The 19,082-nt window shown below is 37.5% G+C and overlaps 2 protein-coding genes across 2 annotated transcripts in view; one reads left to right on the plus strand and one right to left on the minus strand.

Moving 5' to 3' along the window:
- The window catches only part of LOC139982462 (uncharacterized), a 58,055-nt gene extending 39,250 nt beyond the window's left edge, over positions 1-18,805 (plus strand). Inside the window, exons 9-16 of the mRNA XM_071995366.1 lie at positions 54-109; positions 700-819; positions 3,124-3,329; positions 5,390-5,463; positions 9,880-9,977; positions 13,274-13,321; positions 15,470-15,495; positions 16,494-18,805. Of these exons, the coding sequence (XP_071851467.1) occupies positions 54-109; positions 700-819; positions 3,124-3,329; positions 5,390-5,463; positions 9,880-9,977; positions 13,274-13,321; positions 15,470-15,495; positions 16,494-16,539 (674 nt within the window). The 3' untranslated portion in view covers positions 16,540-18,805. The remainder of the gene's footprint in view (positions 1-53; positions 110-699; positions 820-3,123; positions 3,330-5,389; positions 5,464-9,879; positions 9,978-13,273; positions 13,322-15,469; positions 15,496-16,493) is intronic.
- LOC139982457 (DNA-directed RNA polymerase III subunit RPC2-like) overlaps positions 1-19,082 on the minus strand; it is a 159,996-nt gene that overhangs the window by 75,610 nt on the left and 65,304 nt on the right. The window lies entirely within an intron of this gene.

Genomic DNA, 19,082 nt, shown 5'->3' on the forward strand with positions numbered 1-19,082 from the left:
GTAGGTAAGCATGACAAGTAATATATTATTGTTGTAATTTTCTTTCTCTGAAGTTCTTTGGCCTGATACAACATGCCAACTTAATCTACGGTCTGGCAACTGGAAACAGGTTGGTGATAAGATGGTAAAAGTATGTAAGGATCAACATGGCCCATGTTTTGTAATAAATATAGCCTGTTTAACTGCTAATGTGCATATCATTGTACCGTGGAATATCCCATTGAAGCGATGATACAAATCTGACACAGTGGGTGGTATGCGGCTTAATCTGTTGCAATCATTTTCAAGAATGAAAAACCTTTATCAGTAATTGTTGTCCATTCTGGTTAAGTATCAGTTAGAAATATGAATACAGAGATGGTGTTGGGGGGAGGGGGGGAGGTGAAGTTTTTAGGTACTATTTTATGGTTTAGGAAACTTAGGATATCCTCATGCTCATTGATAGCTTCACGAAGTGATGAGGTTAGATAAAACAAGTAGCGGAATAAATATGAAATAATATATTTAATGAGTCTAAGATTAAGGAAGAGGTGAACAAAAGTAGACTCTCATCAATGTATGAGATGAGGGGGTAGAGTGCAGACAGACAAGTAAAACCCCGAATTAGAATTTGAAGGACTTTATTCAGAAGGTGTCAGTATCTAGAGTAGAAAGAGACAAGTTATACATTGTGTAAATTTTGATCATTTTATTGCATAGGCCGAAGACATCCAGACTATCACAGAGCTGTGTTCAAATGCTGTCATCATTAATAACGAAAGCAGTCAGGAATCACAGAAGTCAACCATAGAACTCCTGAAGAAAGCATCCAGGCATGACGTAAGGATACATTGAAGGGATACGGTGAAGTAGAACTAACAGATAAAATTTAATTATTTTATTTCTTGTTCTTCCCAGTGATTTCAGTGATTTGATAGTGAGACGGTTTATTATGTTTGGCATCAGAATTAGATAATTTAGGAGCATCCTAAAAGAAGTGTGATCAGATAAAAAAAAAAAAAAAGAGAGTTTAACCCAAAAAATATCGAGGTAAAACAAACAGAAAACTGACTACTGGATTACTGTACGCTAAGGAAAATGACAATAATCCTCTTAGCTACTGAACCATCCGTCATTTCTAAGATGTTTTCCGATATTTTAAATGGCTGAGGTCCGGTTAGTTTATTGGCTTATTATGAGACCGAAACACAAAGAAAATTGAAATATAAATATTGATCTGTATGCTCAAATAAAACACATTGCTATTCCAGAAGCGACCATTATTAGAAGCTTTAAAATCCCATTCTTACCCTTGTTGAATACTAATACCTAATTTAACAGATATTAATAATTTAAATACAACTAAAACCAGAAATCAAGTAATGTAATGCCAACTTTTGGCACTTAAGCCTAGCATTACCTAGCACAAGTCAACTGATCCCTATCGACCCACCCCCTCCCCCTCCTCACTGGGCCACTATAATCAAGCACAGTACATCACAAAACATGTAGACAAGGCATTCATTATCCAAAGCAGATCTAACATACAATGTCACTGATTTAAGTTCCATTACATACTTGTATTTCCGTTAAATTCCAATTAACCTGATATACACTCCCCATCTCCCTCCCCATCATATTTACTATCTACTGAAAACAGCAATAAGTCGCCTGCACAACCTCTTTGTTGCATATTGAATAAAATAATACAGGGTTTCCCTTTCAATCAGTCAGTGAATTCTTAACATTTTCATTTCACTCCCCGCTCCCTTCCCCTCCCTCCCCTAACTCATAAAAATTATTCAAAAATGAGCAACCTATCAACAGGCTTGCACAATATTTAGCCTTTTCAAAGTAAGACACACTTAACAGGTAGCATCAAGGCGTTAAAGGTATTTTGTCATTTTACAACTTTGAATAAATGTCTAAAACTCTCCCCCACCCCCAACTAATAATCAATAAATAAGTGCAAAATTTAAACAGTGTCAGTGAAACAATTGTGAGATATTAATATATTCCAAGTTTGCTGAATAACTATTATATGTGGAATTTACTTAATAAAGGAAACGTAAAGAAAAAACCCCGAACATAACAACCAACTACAGAATATTTAGTATCAGAGTGATTAATGTAACTAAAACTGTTTATTACCTACTTGAATATATATAAGGCCCTCATCTGACCCTCCCTTACTACCAAGGCTGCAATACAACAAGTAATATCACATAGCCTACACAACAAGGAAACTACATAGCCTTCTGTTCTTAAACAACATCAGCATATTATGTTTATATAACCTAGTAATGTAATAAAAAACGGAATAAAAAGCAACGCAAAATAAAAAATAATATTAAAACTAAATTTATAAATATGACTGTATGTTATTCTGGTTTCCACTTACCCTCAAAAACACTCAACTTTAACACCAACCCCGCTCCCCCCCCCCAAAAAAAAATGTATTTAACTCTGTATAGGCCCAGTAGATTGGCTCCATACTGACCCCCTAAAAAAGGGGGGAAATATTGCAACCCATAATACAAAATTCAAAACCCCTGTTTTACCCCAGAATGATATTAGCTAATGTACATCAATGTACTCCTGTAACAACCTTCACTAATACTCCAATCTTGTAAACAAATGACCCCAACTAACCCTTATAAAAACAAAAGATGTCTTTATTTATAGTTTATTATTCTATTTATTATTTATATTCCTTCAGATTCCCATTTCTAGTCAGGGTTAATTTTGTATTTTTTATTCTAATACAGTTTTATTACAACCCAGACCACTAACATATTATGTAACCCCCCACCCCAACCCGCCTTAACCTTTCCCTGAACCACTGTACACCCTCCTGATCCCCTTTAGTTCAATAATCTAACAACGCTGTGTCTCTTAACAGTAAAGTAATATATTAGTGTTACTGTACACTATAACCACTAAACACCCCCAACCCTCCCCCTTGACACCAATTTGAATATTAAACTGGCTCCATTATGACCCTCTCCAACCCCACAACCATTAGTCCTTCATTAGCTATAAAAACAAATAGTCAACTCATAAACATTATTGTAACTAGTCACAGTTATTTAGGATATTATGATATAATTATTGATATTGTATTTATTATTTATTTTCCATCAGATTCCTATACACAGTGTGGTTCTACTCAAGTCCTTTAACAAGGTTGATGAAGATGATATTACTCTCACCTCTGGTCTCTCTCTACCAATCCTAACATCAATAGAGAATATGGGCATAAACACAGAGGAAGGGAGAGAAATGAATAAACATGAAGTTAATGGAATATTAAACTATGTACAACACTCTCAAAGATTCAATACACTGAGGTAAGTATCATAAATAAATATGCAAATAATATTAGTAATTAATAAAATAACTTATTAATAATAATTATATTAACGAGATAAGAATTATTAATATAGTTCATATTTAATAATTATTGAAGGTTTATTGATAGTTTAAGATAATTGTAGAAGTAACAGAAATACAGGAAGAAGAAATTGAATAGAGAAATAAACTAACAATGAAAGAACAGTCATTAGGTGAGGAATATGATTAATAGGAGAGTAAAATAGAGACAAAATGAGACAGAAAAACATATTTACAAACATAAAAATAAAAAAATTGACTTTGTATTGCAGTAAAAATGATAACAAATATTTATAGCGTGAGAGGAGAAGACATTAGTTTAAATGGTTTATAATAATTATTAATACAGTTGACTAAGGAATCTAAGAGAGAAATGAAACGAAGAAAATAAGAACAGGTTTTGTGTAGCTTACTGTTTAGCTTAACAAACTTGACAACATCAACAGTGAACAACACCCCTAGTCCTTTCGAATGCCATTCCCTAATTACTAAAATTATTCCCATGTGAATTTCCCATCCAATGCTATAACAACGATATATCGGACCCAATACCAAGCCCACCTACGCACTGCTGTTCCTACTACCTGCAAATCATGCCCTGAACCAATGTAAAGACTACACAATTATATACCCTCTCTCACGCCCCTCCCGCACCCTCAAATGTCATTTCCCTGATCTTGTTAAATGTGTCCTATACGCTATTTAATATCCACGCCCAGAGCATCACACACATGCACATTTCCTTAACACCACCTCTTGCAAATGAACCTTCTGCTGTTGGGTTGCTAGATAACATCATCTCCCCTCTTTCATGAGTGCTAAATCGCCTGTCCAATCCTCCGCTGTAACCACTCCCATCCCCGGCACCACGCCCACCCGCACCACCACCCATCCCTCGGCACAGGCACATTGTTCCATTTCTTCTATATTTGTTTAATTCATGTTTCATCAAGCCAATGCCAATCCTCCGCTTTAACCCTCCAACCCCCCCCCCCAAATTCCGCACCCCACCAATCGCAACTGCTACACTCAGATCCCTGTTTTGGATTCTCATTGCAATGTAACTTTAATAGACCTTTCCTTATAGCAGTAAGGTATATTTATATTGTATTGGATGCTTCAAAAAGGATTCTTCGCAGTAACGGAAAAAATTGGTGATAAGAAAAAGAGGGGAACAACTTATTTTTTTATAGTAAGTGATGAGGCGATTTGAAATGTTATTGGACTGGACAAGGAGGGCGTGTGTGTGTTTGGAGGGGGAGGGGGTTAGTTCCCAGAATAAAATAATGCCAGACGGAATATTAAAAAGTACTCTAGTGCACAGTATATAAATATATAATGTGTGTGCGGTGCAACCTAAACATAAAGAAAAAAGACTAATTAATATATTATTTATTATTTACTTTGCTTCAGATTTTTTTCTTTTCAAAATGAAGCAGACTATAGAATCGTCATGCAAACACCATCCATCTAACCAACATTTCTCAAAGGGAATTGCCACCGCGCCCCCTAGGACCCTCACCTTAACGGACGGCATCATATGTTTGCCCCCACCCCCGCCCTCCCCCGTTGGCAGAGCCAAAAATGATTGTTGCTTCCATGGATATGGGTATCGTAGTGTTGTTAAGTTCTGGTAAATGTAGATTATGTACGCATCATTTCCAGTCGTTAAATGTTAACATTCAGTATAGAAGGCATTGCATAACTTTGATGGCCTTGTCCGTACTAGCAGTCAAAGACACCGCCATTATGGTCAGGTATACAAGTGCGTTATTCTGACCGAAGTTTAATGTAAAAGGTAAATGATAGCCTTTTTATAACGGGTATCATACCTTCAGCTTTACAATATTTTAAATTGTAATATTGCTAACCTTTATCCTTCCCACCGTTTACGTATCTTGTATAAGCGGCACCTGGTAGTCGATAATTAATGACATAAGAAGCTACACTGGGTGGACAGTACCTGAATATTATATGACGTAACAATTATAATTACAAGAATCTCTTTCTTCTTCAGTTTTCGTTACTGTCTGCTGCCACCTACTATTGCATCTTCCTCTCTGGCAAACCTCAAAGCAAGGAATGTCCACGGTACAGTAAAAAGCTCTCATTGATATTCTAGTGGTTTTTACCAGGGAGAATTGGAATGGAGTTAGGGGGGTGGGGGGTTGGTGAAACTTTAAGGACAAATACCCCCGGACATATACCCAGGACTCATACCCCCGGGACAAGTACCCCCTGACAATCACCCCGAGGACGAATACCTCCGAGGACAACTACCCCCAGACATACATCCCCGAGGACAAATACCCCCAAGGATAAGTACCCCCAGACAATTACCCCCTGACAAGTACTTCTGAGGACAATTACCCTCGAGGACAATTACAAAAAACTCCACCCGCACAAATACACCGGCACAGATACCTCCCCCGTTTACTACCGAACTAAAGCAGAATACGCCAACCCCCCCCCCCCCAAGCACAAACACACAAACCGGAGGCGTGAAGAAGCGAGGATCTCATGAGACATTTTTGTAGGGGTGGGGACCTTGAGGGGTAGTTTTTGATACCTCAAAATAAAAATACACACGCAATGTTGATTGTGTATATGTGACATCACAATGAATTTGGATGACCCAAATCACCCAAATTTACCCGAACTCCTGGCGGCGCCAATGATGTAAGTTTAGTCTTGCCTAAGAATGGCAACATATTATACCATTTTGCATTTAAGCACGCTTTCGTACAGTAGAAAATCTCTTAAATGCGAGGGGACACCCCATGAAAAATCCCGGGTAAGCGCCAGACGCTATCGGCCTTGTGAAAAATATCACAAGGAAGACCTTTTATTCTACATGGTGGGCAATTTGTGGACAATGTAGCAATCACTATTCTGTAAATAGTTGGCATGTATTATTATTAAAACTATGGAAAATTAAATGGATTTCTTATATTATCATCATTCTTTTGCAAAATGAATGACTAGAGAATATTTTTTTTTTCAAATAGTAGTGACGTCATGGTCTCAAGCCTTTTTCTTTTCTTATTTTTCAAACAATCGTACAAACTTTTATGAAACTTAACAGGCAATTCTGCTGGTATAACGGGTTACACCGTAACCGGGTTTGACTAATAGCCCGGCGGTCTATGAAACAATGCATGGGGGGTATGGATTATGATCATGCACACCAAACTAGAGGGGTGGACCGTGGTTGTGCTTGCCCGCCCCTCCCCTCTGCTCCTCTCATATTAAAATGGAGTGCACTCCCAGGAACAAAATAGCTCAGAATAAGCAAGAGAGCGTGGTGGCCGAGTGGCTAATGCATTGGTTTAATATATGATCTCAGGATTGTGGGTTCGATTCCAGCTCTCACCATTATGTTGTGTCCTTGGGCAAGGCACTTTTATCTCGACTGCCCCTCTCCAGCCAGGTGTATAAATGGGTACATGTGAGGTAACTTAGGCGTGTGCGCTGGATTCTCGGCAGCCAGTCTGATGACCAGGGATTCAAAGCGCTTTGAGATGACTGCGCCATATAAAGCGCTATACAAAAACTAAAATAACATAACACAAAAAATCATCAAGTAAAATTACTCAAAAGAAAACTTGAAAATAGTAAGTTGCAATAAGCCGGAATTGTTCGGAGATTAATAATACAGAATAGTGTCACTATAACTAATAGTAAATTAATAGTTTCTTCCATCAGTGACCTAACCCCCCCCCCCACGCCCCCTCGTGCTTCTTCAACCACCGTCTCCACCTATCTTGCCCCGGGCCTCGGTCCATTGTCAAACCCTATCCAAGAGTTTTGGGGGCATATATATGAAAAGCTCGAATCTTTGAAAAAGTCGAAATAAGTCGAGAAAATAGGGCCAGCAGCCCACGACGACCCTAGTGGTGCCAGTTTAACCGGCACCCTGGCCCAATTGTAAATATGCTCTCACAGTTGCCCGAGGGACCAGGGTATATGTTGAGGCCCGCGGGTAAATAAATGAGAAAGAAGACCTGCGTATCCGTCGCTGCATCCGTCACCTATAGTTAACGGCATATAACCAGGTGGATATTCGTCCGGGGGTATTTGTCCGGGGCGTAATTGTCTAGGGGGTATTCGTCCGAGGAGGTAGCTGTCCGGGTGGGTAGTTTTCCGGGGGTTTTTGTCCTCAGGGGTAATTGTCCAGAGGTATCAGTCCGGGAGTATCTGTCCTGGTGGTAGCTGTCCTGGGGGTAATTGTCCGGTTGTAATTGTCCGGTGGGTAATCGCCCGGGGGTTATTGACTGGGGGGTAATCTTCCGAGGGGTATTTGTTTTGGGGTATTTGTCCGGTCACGTCTTTTTCCATAAGACAAAAGGTCCAAAGGGGAATATGTTTATTCAAGTAAAGCAGCCGGTTGGTTCCTAGGGTACGGAATTATGGTTTGTTATGTGTCTTTTCGTTGAGCAAGATTATTTGAATTCGTACCATAATTTGGATTGCAGTTGTTTTGATCATATGTTTTGTAGATTTTCTCAGGTTATATTTCTACGTAAATCATTAATAACGGGAAATTTACAAATACCAGACTGTGACGGATATAATTTAAAATTATGACACAATAGTAAATAAAAGAGCTATTAATTATTAACCTAATATTGACAATTGTTTCAAATAATGAATATCATATAACATGTGTCAAGTTCGGAAGGACGAAAAGGTAGTATACTCTCCATCTTTCGAGTAATGGCATATATGTGAGGGTTAATGTACAATATCCTCTTTGTATATGTACGTGATAGTGTTCGACCGATAATCGGTTAGATAATCGGCATCCGACCGATTATCAGACAATCGGTAAATAATCAGCATCGGCAAAATCCGTAGCGCTACCGATTATACGGAACCGATTATTACGTTCCAAATAAAGGATTGTATTTTCCGCGCTTTTGATTCACCACAACCACAACGGTAAAAGAATGTATATCATTCGATGCAACGCTATTCAAAGCCGGTAAGGAAACGGTATCGCAAGTCCCTCACGCGAGATTGTACTAAATTGCTCTTTGATGTACTTATCCAGTTTTAGCAGTTAACATCATACATTATACTCGCAAAAAGCTTAGGGGGGCGACGATTTTTTTTCACCTCGCTTACTGCATCTTACAAAACCTTTTATTATCCATGTTTAACGATTGATAAGAACGATCTATTGTCTTGACTAAATATACAACGAAAGCAATATACTTTGGAACCACTTTGGCTGTTTCACCGTAGGTGAAACTGGAAAGTGAAAACGATTACAATATGATTCGTTCGTTGTGAGTTCAACGTACACCCGGATAGTCTGGCTAGAGAAAGGTTGAGCTTCATAACTGTTCAGTTTGAAAATGCGACCAAGATTTTACAAATGCGATAATATGATAAAATCAAGGCGCCAAATACTCCTAAAAATGTTTGGCGACAGTCCTCAGTAATTCTACTGCATTACAGTATTGTGTGATTAGGCAAACATTGTTTTCCCTGGCCGCATGTACCATACGTGATAAAAATAACCCCTTTGCAGTAACTGAACTCCTTTACCGCAACCGAGCAAGTCCTACTTCTAGCGACACGCGCGACAAAGTCAATGAGACTTTAGTGTGTGATATCTCCCATATGTAGTTAAGTCAATGGACAAGCGCCATTGACTTACTGTGCATGATCGTTTGAAACAAAGTTCGATCGGAAGGTTTCCCTCGCAGATGTTAATAATTGAAAACCTGAAGCAAACGTTCTGGATTGTTTAATTTTTCATGATAAAATAAAACTGTTAGCAAACTGCCTATCCACTGAGAAGAGCCTGTGTAAGAGAATGCGTTAAAGTAACTTACTTTTATACATTATTTTTCATATCAGATTATATATTTTCATATCTGATTACGAAATAACAAATATGTTATTTCCGTGCGATATACTTTTCACTTTATTTTCGTTGGAGTTGCAACACTGATAATGGTTATTATACCAGATGTCAAAGCTGTCCCTGAACTTTTTTTTCGCATTTCGTAACCAAGGCTACTATTTGCCTGCTTCTGTAGTCTGTACAGCACTGTCAATTACTGTGTTGTGGCGGCATTGCAATATTGCGACTCCTCGTTATAAATGTACAGCGCCCTATGTATGTATTACAGTGTTCTTTATTTGCTCCGTTAATCTTCACTTGGAAACGTTAAGTAGTTTATTTACATATTTAATTGTATTGGTCTAGAAGTTGTTAATCATGCATAACACATGCATTCATTAGGCCAGTTCGACGAAAATGATGAAATAATTGGTAATCGGCCCGATTGTCGCAGGAACTAATCGGTCGGCAAGAATCGATTATTATATAATCTGTCGAACACTATTCCGGACGGTGACGGGGTGAGGGGATGGTTGAGAGGATGGGGGGGGATCAGGGAACAAAAGGTAACTACGAATTCCCAGTTTCTCAATTATTCATGCATGGTCAAGTTACAATATTCCCTATAGTCTTCTGTTCTATCCATTTTACAGTTTTCTGGAATCCGTACGGACTTAATGAACGCGAGTATCTTTTGGATCTTCAGTCTGGTCGCTGGCTTCTGTTCAAAGATCATGAGTCATTCTTTCCTGTAAGTAATGCGTGTGAGTTATCATATCATGTAAATATTTACTTTAGGTACAAACATCAGTTTCATATGTCGTAGTCAGTTTAAAATAAATGAGTTTTTGCCTAAATCCATCCTTTAGTATGCATTATAGTTGTTGCCATCAGTTTGCTTTAAACACTAAATCGTTACAAAAATATCCAGACGGAGTGCAAATACACATTCCTGTTGCTCTTCATGGGTTTGAGGTTATTGGTTTAAGAAGTTTAATTCCCGGCGTTAATTTCCGGAATCATACATATGCTGCTCAATCTAGTTGAGATTTCCTTCACTTACCTACCGCCCCCTCCCCAACCCTCCCTTTTGCTCGCACATCAAGCAGAATCATAAATGTGATATTCCGAGTTTAAATTCGCTTTAAATTACTGAAATTCCCTGTTCCTGGCGTTCGGGATAGAAGTGGACTGTAAAGACAGTTTTAAGAATTTATAGTATTGTATGTTTTACACTTTTAACTTTTTATTGGTTTCGATGATAATCGTAACCTTTGCAATCATGCTGGCGTGTGTGTATGGGTGCGTGGGTGTGTGTGTGTGCGTTTGTGACGCCCACTTTGTAAACACGATATCTCAAGAAGGGAAGCTTGGACAGTTCTCATATTTTGTACATAGGAGTACCTTATTGAGTACAAGAAGCCTATTGTTTTCTGTTGAGGTCAAAGGTCATTTAGGGTCACTAGGGGTCAAATTGTGAAAACCTTCTAAATACGATATCCCAAGAAAGGAAGCTTGGGCAGACCTCATATTTAATGTGTAGAACTACCACATTGAGTACAACAAGCCTATTGTTTTATGTGGAGGTCAAAGGTCATTTAGGGTCACCAAGGGTCAAATTGTGAAAACATTGTAAACCCGATATCTCAAGAAGGGGAGCATGGGCAGACCTCATATTTAGTGTTTAGGTGTACCCCATTGAGTACAACAAGCCTATTGTTTTTAGTGGAAGTCAACGGTCTTTTGGGGTCACCAGAGGTCAACTTTTGAAAACCTTGTAAACACGATATCTCAAGAAGGGAAGGTCGGACCAACTCATATTTAGTGTGTAGATGTACCACAGTGAGTACAGGAAGCCTAATGTTTTTGATGTAGGTCAAAGGTCATTTGGGACAACAGGTCGAATCGTGACAACCTTGTAAACATGATATTGCAAGAAAGGAAAGATCTCATATTTGCTTTGATGTACTATATTAAATTTAAGGAGCCTATTATTGCTTTTGGTGGGGGTCAAAGGTCATTTGAAGTCAGCAAATGCCAAACATTTACTTCACTCCCCTCGTACCTGTTTCTCCACCCTAACACATCTTCCTAAACATAATATCGTAAGGAGCTTGGACAGATCGCATATTTGGTATGTAATTGTACCACATTGAGTACAAGAAGCCTTAATGTTGTGGGCGGAGGTCAATGGTCGTTTGAGTTCACCAGGGGTCAGATTGTGAAACCATGGTTTACACAATATTTCAACAAGGACTGATGTCATATTTAGTTAGTTGATGTATCTATCACATTAAGTACAAGAAGCTTGTTGTTGAGGTCAATGCTCATTTCAGGACAGCCTGTGTCATTGTGAATTTATTGTTTGTCACATCGCACTGCTTTTCACTGTATTACTAATATCAGGTATGTTGTACACCCTCACTATACATTACGTCAGATTCATGTGCAAAATAGCTGAAGTTTACATCATCGAAACCACAATGCATTCTTGCATTCTGGTTTGAATATATGATCTTACCAGAAGTTCATAATATTTCTAGGTATTTCCTGTAGTAAATCGTCAAGATCAAATTCAAGAAAGTCTAACATATTATGGTTAACCATTGCAAGTTCCCATTTGTCATGACCTATTTCCTTCCCGTCTTCTACTTTAAATATCAAACCAAAGTTATTACACAATGATAATTAAATATTAAATGGTTGCAATCACTGTCAGCGTAAAGTACAGAAGAGCTAGCTATAATAATAAAGAAAGACAACTAGAACACTTCCATGCCAAAGAAATTATAGAACAAAAGTTCCAACAACCAACTAAAGTAACTGCTACATTATGATTTTTTCCGTCATATTAAAACTCCCTATATTAAAATGTTCATGTTACCCATATATCGACGAATAGTGAGATGAGGCAAGGCTACCGTAAGTAACCAAATAACAGAAATATCCATTGAACACATGGCTGTACTAGGGGGGGGTGTGTGCTGGTGTGACCCCCCATTCATATTCATATTTATTCATATTCATTGAACATATGGCTGTAGCTAGGAGGGGGTGTGCCGGTGTGCACTACCCCCCCCCCTTCTCCCCCATTCAACAATGTATTCGGCAAAATGAAGTACCAGTCAGCCAAATGAAGGAAATAGAAAAAAAAAGAGGGAATAAGAGAAGAGAGAATAAAGAAAGGAGAGAAAAAAGATGCAGTAGATACCAAGCTACCAAGCGGGGTGGCCCACCCGGGTACTAGTAAGGGGGTTGCCATACCACAGCCCCCCCCCTTAAAAAAAATAATAATACAATAAAAAAAATCAGAATAAAAACAAAAAATTAATGTGGGATGCTAATAGTGGCTATCTGTAAACGAAAGTAGGTGATTTTTTTAGTCGTTTTTGTTGTTTATGCTAGTCTTAATTGTCTACTAAAATTAATATTTTGAACAACACAAGCTGAGAAACATTAACTGAAGAATGAGAAATCCTAAACATATATAAGCAGTTAAACGCTTTGCCAAGAGCACCATTATGAATCCAAGCCACCTAACAATACAACAATTTCTCCAATTATACCCCTACGTCAGGGCAGCATCCCCTGCACAAGGTGACAAGGTAAAGATCCGCCCGGGGCTCCAACTATACTAAGTACACCACTGAAGAGTGGGAGGGAGAATGAGAAAGACGAAAAAAAAGGGGGTGGTGCAAGGAGGGGAGGCGATATGAATGTTTATGTAGACAATTCCCTATTTCATTTAAAACTTATATGCAACTTATAGTACAGGTCGAAGTTTAGCCTAATTTTAGCACAGCAACAACGTAAACATCAGCATGGACCCAACTAGGGAACCTTCAGGCTTCAGCGGACACCTGCCCACTGGGCCTCAATCCGTTGAACTCATGCTTCGTTTATCAACACATCCTGCCCGTATTTTCATTTTTAGTTGGCAAAACATTGCGTCCCCCCCCCCTTCCAAGTCTGCATTTATTTTGATACTGGCATCACACCTGATTGAATATCATATTCCTTAACAACTTTTATATGCTTTAATTACAGATGTTGAAACGTGGGGAAAAACTGACGGATGCTGATTATGCAAATGAGGTAAAACACGGAATATTCGTCAGATTTGAAAATGTGTGTATGTGTGTGTGTAGGGGGGGGGCGTGTGTGTGGGGGGGGGGATGGGTGGGTGTAGAGATGAATGAGGCTCTGCACGTTCTCACTGGTAATCGATCATCTTTAGGGAAGGTTGGTCAGGGTTTAGAAATGTGTGTAACAAATAACCTAGGTCTATTAAACGTATTATTTCTGCATCATTTTCACTAAACAGCTAAACATTATATGTATACATATTTATTTGAATATTCTGGCGTTGATGTAGGTTGCGACTAAATGTACTTTGTAAGAATATCAGTGCAACTCTTATAATGTCTCACTTTTTACCTGAAGGTAATTTAAAAGTGACGCTATGCCATGAAACAATTTGCTCAGTAAATAAATCTTTTCACGAGAGTTAATCAGCATATCGTGTTGGTTCCTTGCTTTAGTAAAAGGTTCCTAATTAGTCAGATTGGCGTGTGTGTGAGTTTCTGTCTGTGACACTTGCTTTGGTACACTGCAACTCAACAAGGGAAAGTTGGACTAAACTCAAAATAGGTATATAGATCCGCCATAGTGAGAAGGTGTGCCCTATTGTTTTTGGTGCCTGTGAAGGTCACCAAAGGTCAGTCAAAAACCAAATCATTAAACAAAGCAATAACTCCCATTGACAGGGTCTAACATGGTTAATATGCGTTGGGACTAGTTGTAAATGGGGTAAGGGATTATTTCCAAACATAACGGTCATTTGATCTAAGGTAAACACAGGTCAATTAGGGGTCAAAAACTAGTATTTTTGCAATAACTTGAGAACGAAATATCCGTGAAGGTTGGGAGTTACTCTATTATAAATCAATAGTCGACCCGCATCTGGGTGATCTCTGACCTCAGTTTGACCTCCGGTGACCTTTACTAGTTTCTTGTGTTATTTGAATTTTTGTGGCCATATTCAGATCTCAAATGGTATTCCGATCAAAATTTTCCATGTGTTGACCCCTGTGCGACCTTCATGTGCGAAGTTATCAGATGTCAAAGTTTTGTTTTGTTGATAAGTGAAGTTAGGATGGTCGTACAGAATTGTCATGTTGCTTGTTGGAAATAAAATCTCAAACTACATCTGATCATGGGGTTAATAGGTCAAAGGTAAAATCTTGGGTAAACGTGCTTATTTTGGAAGTTACGGGGCAAAGAAAAAAAGTTTTTGTCAATATTTTGATATATGATAGAACTCTGTGTGCTCTATAGAAACAGCCATCCCCCGCTTCGATCGGACATCCGGTTTTCAAATTATGGGGGTTAAAGGTTGATTTTGATATCTGTTTAGCAATACTCTGTGTCTGTACATTAGAGCACACAAAATATTTAGACAGAGTGCAGGAGCGTAGCCACGAAGTTGCCAAGGAGGGGGCGAAATTCAAAATCTCCAACTCAATATCTAACCGTAGCGCCACCACAGGTTGGCGCGAAGTGCCTAAGAAAATGTTGGCCGAAAATGCCTCCCAGATCGCTGGAAATGGCACTTCCCAGGCATAAAATTATGGGAATTACTAGCGACATCGTAAAAAGAAATACTAAAAAAAATATGCCAATGGGGGGGGGGCGGCTCCCACTTCGCCCGCCTCCATTGGTTATGTGCCTGACAGCGTGCACATCATCGAGGGGAACAACTTGATAAACAACGTCAGGTCATTCAAGGTCGCATATGGGCAAAAAACTGCCCACTTATGATAATTTTTGCAATAACTTCCATTGACGAAGTTTGATTCTCAAGTTATGAGAGACCAAAAGTTTATTTTGATACCATTTCATATATTAACATTCAGGACAGAGTGCATATCACGCTTTAATCGGACACCTGGTTCTCAACAGGTTGTAAAAGGACCAACGGTTGATTTTTGATATTTTTGAGAATAATATTGTGTTGTACATCCAAAAACAATGTTAGGACAGTCCTGCTCCCTTGTAAATATAGGCTTATAAGCAAGGAACCATGGTGCTATTGGGCTCTTGTTATATAACCTACACGATATCTACAGTTTGTGGTCTCTAATGCTATATAGTTAAGCTCACACTATTAACGAATAATAATATCACAATCATTATTTTCCGAATGTTTATATTTTATTTATTTTATTCTTTCGTTTTACTTAGGTCGAAGCCTTCCGGAATCGCTACAGGTAGGCATATATCAACACTCACCAGTTTTGGTCAAACACTAGACAGAACCCACAGTCCCCACAGTATTAATACCGTTGAATTAAATTAATTCTAGTGCTGTTATGTTCAACAAAATCTACGATCCATATTTTGAAATGAGTTAAGCTTGCAAAAGTTTTAGACTCTTAATGGATCCATTCATTTTGTGTCCAGATTTAATTGTGATTAGACTATCATGAAAAATAATGAATCCGAGAACTGCAATGTTTAATGATGAAAGCGATTTAAATTATAATCAAATCAAGTTTGATATAATTCATTAATAAAAGTAAATTTCAGAGAATCCTTGTTTGCTATTTCACCAATCACTCATAATTCATTAACCTGTTACAATATTTGAAAAAGCTACTAGTGAAAATCACCTGTTACAATGTTTTTTTTATCTAAACTTATTTAAATACCTACTAGTGAAAATCACCTGTTACAATGTTTTTTTCATCTTAAATTATTTGAAACACCTACATGTGAAAATCACCATGAACATCATAGGGATTTTAAAATACAATATTCTGAGGAATCATTGCTCTCAGATGTACACTGAGGGACCACAGTAGATATAAGTCTCCCGGGCAGACTTTTCTGTGTTATCTCTACACCATATGTCTTGTTTTGTACTATGTATGTTTGGAGTGAAAAAAAATCAAATTAAAATCAGAAATAACATACAAAGTAGCATCGGACAATCATCATGCCCCCCCCCCCCCTTTCTCTATAACAATTATCAAAATAAATTTTACCTTAAACATAAAATATGAGAACAAGAAAAGTATAGTTTCAATGGGTAGAGATCAATATAAGAGATTATATATGTTGATTTAATGTTCATGTTTTAAAAGAAGAGGTTATCAGCCTGCATTGAACAGTCGTAATGAGCAACGTGAATCGCCTAGAACAGCTTTTAAAAATGATATAATCATTTGACACATATGGTAACGTCTCTCTCGTTTTATTTTATCAGAAGCAACCAACTCTTGCAGCTGATACAAAGCCTCGTAAGAGCATAAGCCGATGAAGCCGACAATGTCTCCGCCCAGCGTTTTTACGTCGTTCTTGATTGTCCACAAAACAGAAAATGCCTCCGCGTTGATTGTTGAGTTGAACAAACCGCAAATGTATCCTGGCAACATGAATCTCACAGAGGGTTGTCTTTCCTTCGAGTCTGGCCATTCTTGGCATCTTCAAATTCTCTATAGTACAGATAGTTAGGGGCGCAGTCTTAGCAAGGTTGTATTTTGGACCCTCGTAATGGTTAGTTCTACGAGTCTCAAAGTATCTGAAAATAATGAAAACTGTTTGCTCGTGAACTTGATGTCAAATACATTCTGTAGATAAATTTGAGTTACAGTAAAACAATGAAAGACGTCAAAAATACGAATATTGTAATGAAAACTTCGATGCTCGGAGGGGATTAAAGTCCCTAATGGAATTTCGATATATTTTTTGTAATATCGTGCTCATCAACATAACCTGACACTCTGTGCAGGAATATATGGGCTTAATGCTTCCAATTTCATTTAAACCATCGATTCCATAGTAAGTTGATTGAAAAGATAAAATAAGGAACATTCGATTGGTAAATTTTGCAGATAGATCCTCGAATAATTTTACCTGTAGATATATGTATAGTTAATATAAGATACATAAACTGTAAATAGTTCATTACAATTTAATAACTGTTGAATTTTAATTATTATTGTTTATGTGGTGAATGTAATCAGTGCTTTGAAATCATATTTGTTTACATATTTTCCCAAAATGTATTTTCTTTTGGTTTATGTGAGTTGTTACCTATCCTAAGGTATCAGTAGAATATGAAAATGAATGTCAAGCGCCAGTTGACTCGAAAATCAACATCTTTTTGCTAGAGGAATACTATTTTAATGTTTTCAATAGTGGTATATGTAGTAAATGGAAATGTCACAGTGTAAATAAGCTGAAATTTTACTGCATTTTCCAGTATTTGTAATTGGTTTACGAGTAAAGTGTTACCACATGTACCAAAGAAAGGGGGGAAAAGAGAGATAAAGTATAAAAACATGATGATTATAAATTACATGGTAAAGGTGTGCGCATAGGCACTTACAAGAATAGCAGAACGTTATTTTGCTTACAAAACCACAATGACTGATGGATTATGATTTTTTTTAACAGTAACTTTTAATTAATCAATCTTTACTGCAACTATCCACCTTTCATACAAGTCATTTAGATATAAATATTCATGTACTTTCCACTTAGATTTAGTCGTATGTTAGGTTTAAATTACTCTCTTTCCTAAATATGGTAAAAGGTCAAAATTATTGCCATTCTTTATACAGCTTTAAGGAGAATATGTCGTACCATCTGTCCTATAGCATTGTAATTACGTCATCTATCGTGGCATTTCTCAATATTTTGGAATGTGTTTGAAACTTACAGAGAGAGATATAGAGAAAGAAGGTCTTTTGGAACCTTACTTTTGGAACCTTTAGTAACTTTAGAACTTTAAAGAAATGTCATTATCTTAAAATGTTCAGATGACTTGTTAATGTTACGACAGTATGATATCAATTATTACAACATCTAAAGCAATTGTGAGTTGTACATAGCTTTCCACTTGGCAATTGTTATTGTGTAACCTTCAGAGTATGCGACCTTGTATGGTGTTTCTCCTGTAACAATCGAACAAGGAATTAACCGTCGAATGTAACTGTTAGAACATTCATCATACAGGTGACTCTGACCATGACGCCGTGTTGGTCCTGACATGCATCAAGGGAAGAAGTTCAGTTAACCGGGTAATAGTATATTTTGCGACTGTGACATTTATTTGTGTATATACAACCATTTTGCTCGTGTTTTTTCTCAGGAAAAACAACGTCGACACACGGACAATTCTGGTGAATTTAAGCTTCGGTTATTTTGTTATTAAAACCTGCATTTTACGATTAACTGACAAGGAAGTAAATCACTACACAGATAAAAGTAAAACTAAGATCAACTTTACAATGTTCGTTTACAATTTAACTGCATGTTTGCCACTTCAGAGGCTAGGACTGATTTAGGTATACGTGCATATGCATACAGGTTACAGCCAAGTTAATTACTGTATTGATTAAAGTCAGATTTTAAGTAATGTAAGACAGTTTACATGCTGGTTGATTATCATGCAGTTATGGCATACTAAGATTAATCTATTTTTAAACAATTTGTTTTGATTTCTTTGTCATGGATTGACTGAAACTGACATGATTAAAACTCGTTTAATAAAAATCGTAAAGTTTAAAGCAATACACGTCTCTGGGTTTTCCTATCATCACTGGTCCGATGTCATCCTCAGACTTGATCAAGTCTTTGTCCAAGTAACATTTTAAGCTCAACTGAATTATTATTTGTCATGAGTTTACTATTCATTGTTGGAATTGTAACCCAAGAAGTGTTGAATCTAGCAATACAATATCTCCCCTCCCCCCCCCCAAAAAAAATCCTCACACAAAAACATTAAATGTGTTTACTTTAGTCTACCATCTTACGATGTGAATGAAGTAGGAACCAAATACATGCATAC

The sequence above is a fragment of the Apostichopus japonicus genome, chromosome 16 (assembly GCF_037975245.1).
Source record: "Apostichopus japonicus isolate 1M-3 chromosome 16, ASM3797524v1, whole genome shotgun sequence".
Classification (NCBI taxonomy): Eukaryota; Metazoa; Echinodermata; class Holothuroidea; order Aspidochirotida; family Stichopodidae; genus Apostichopus; species Apostichopus japonicus.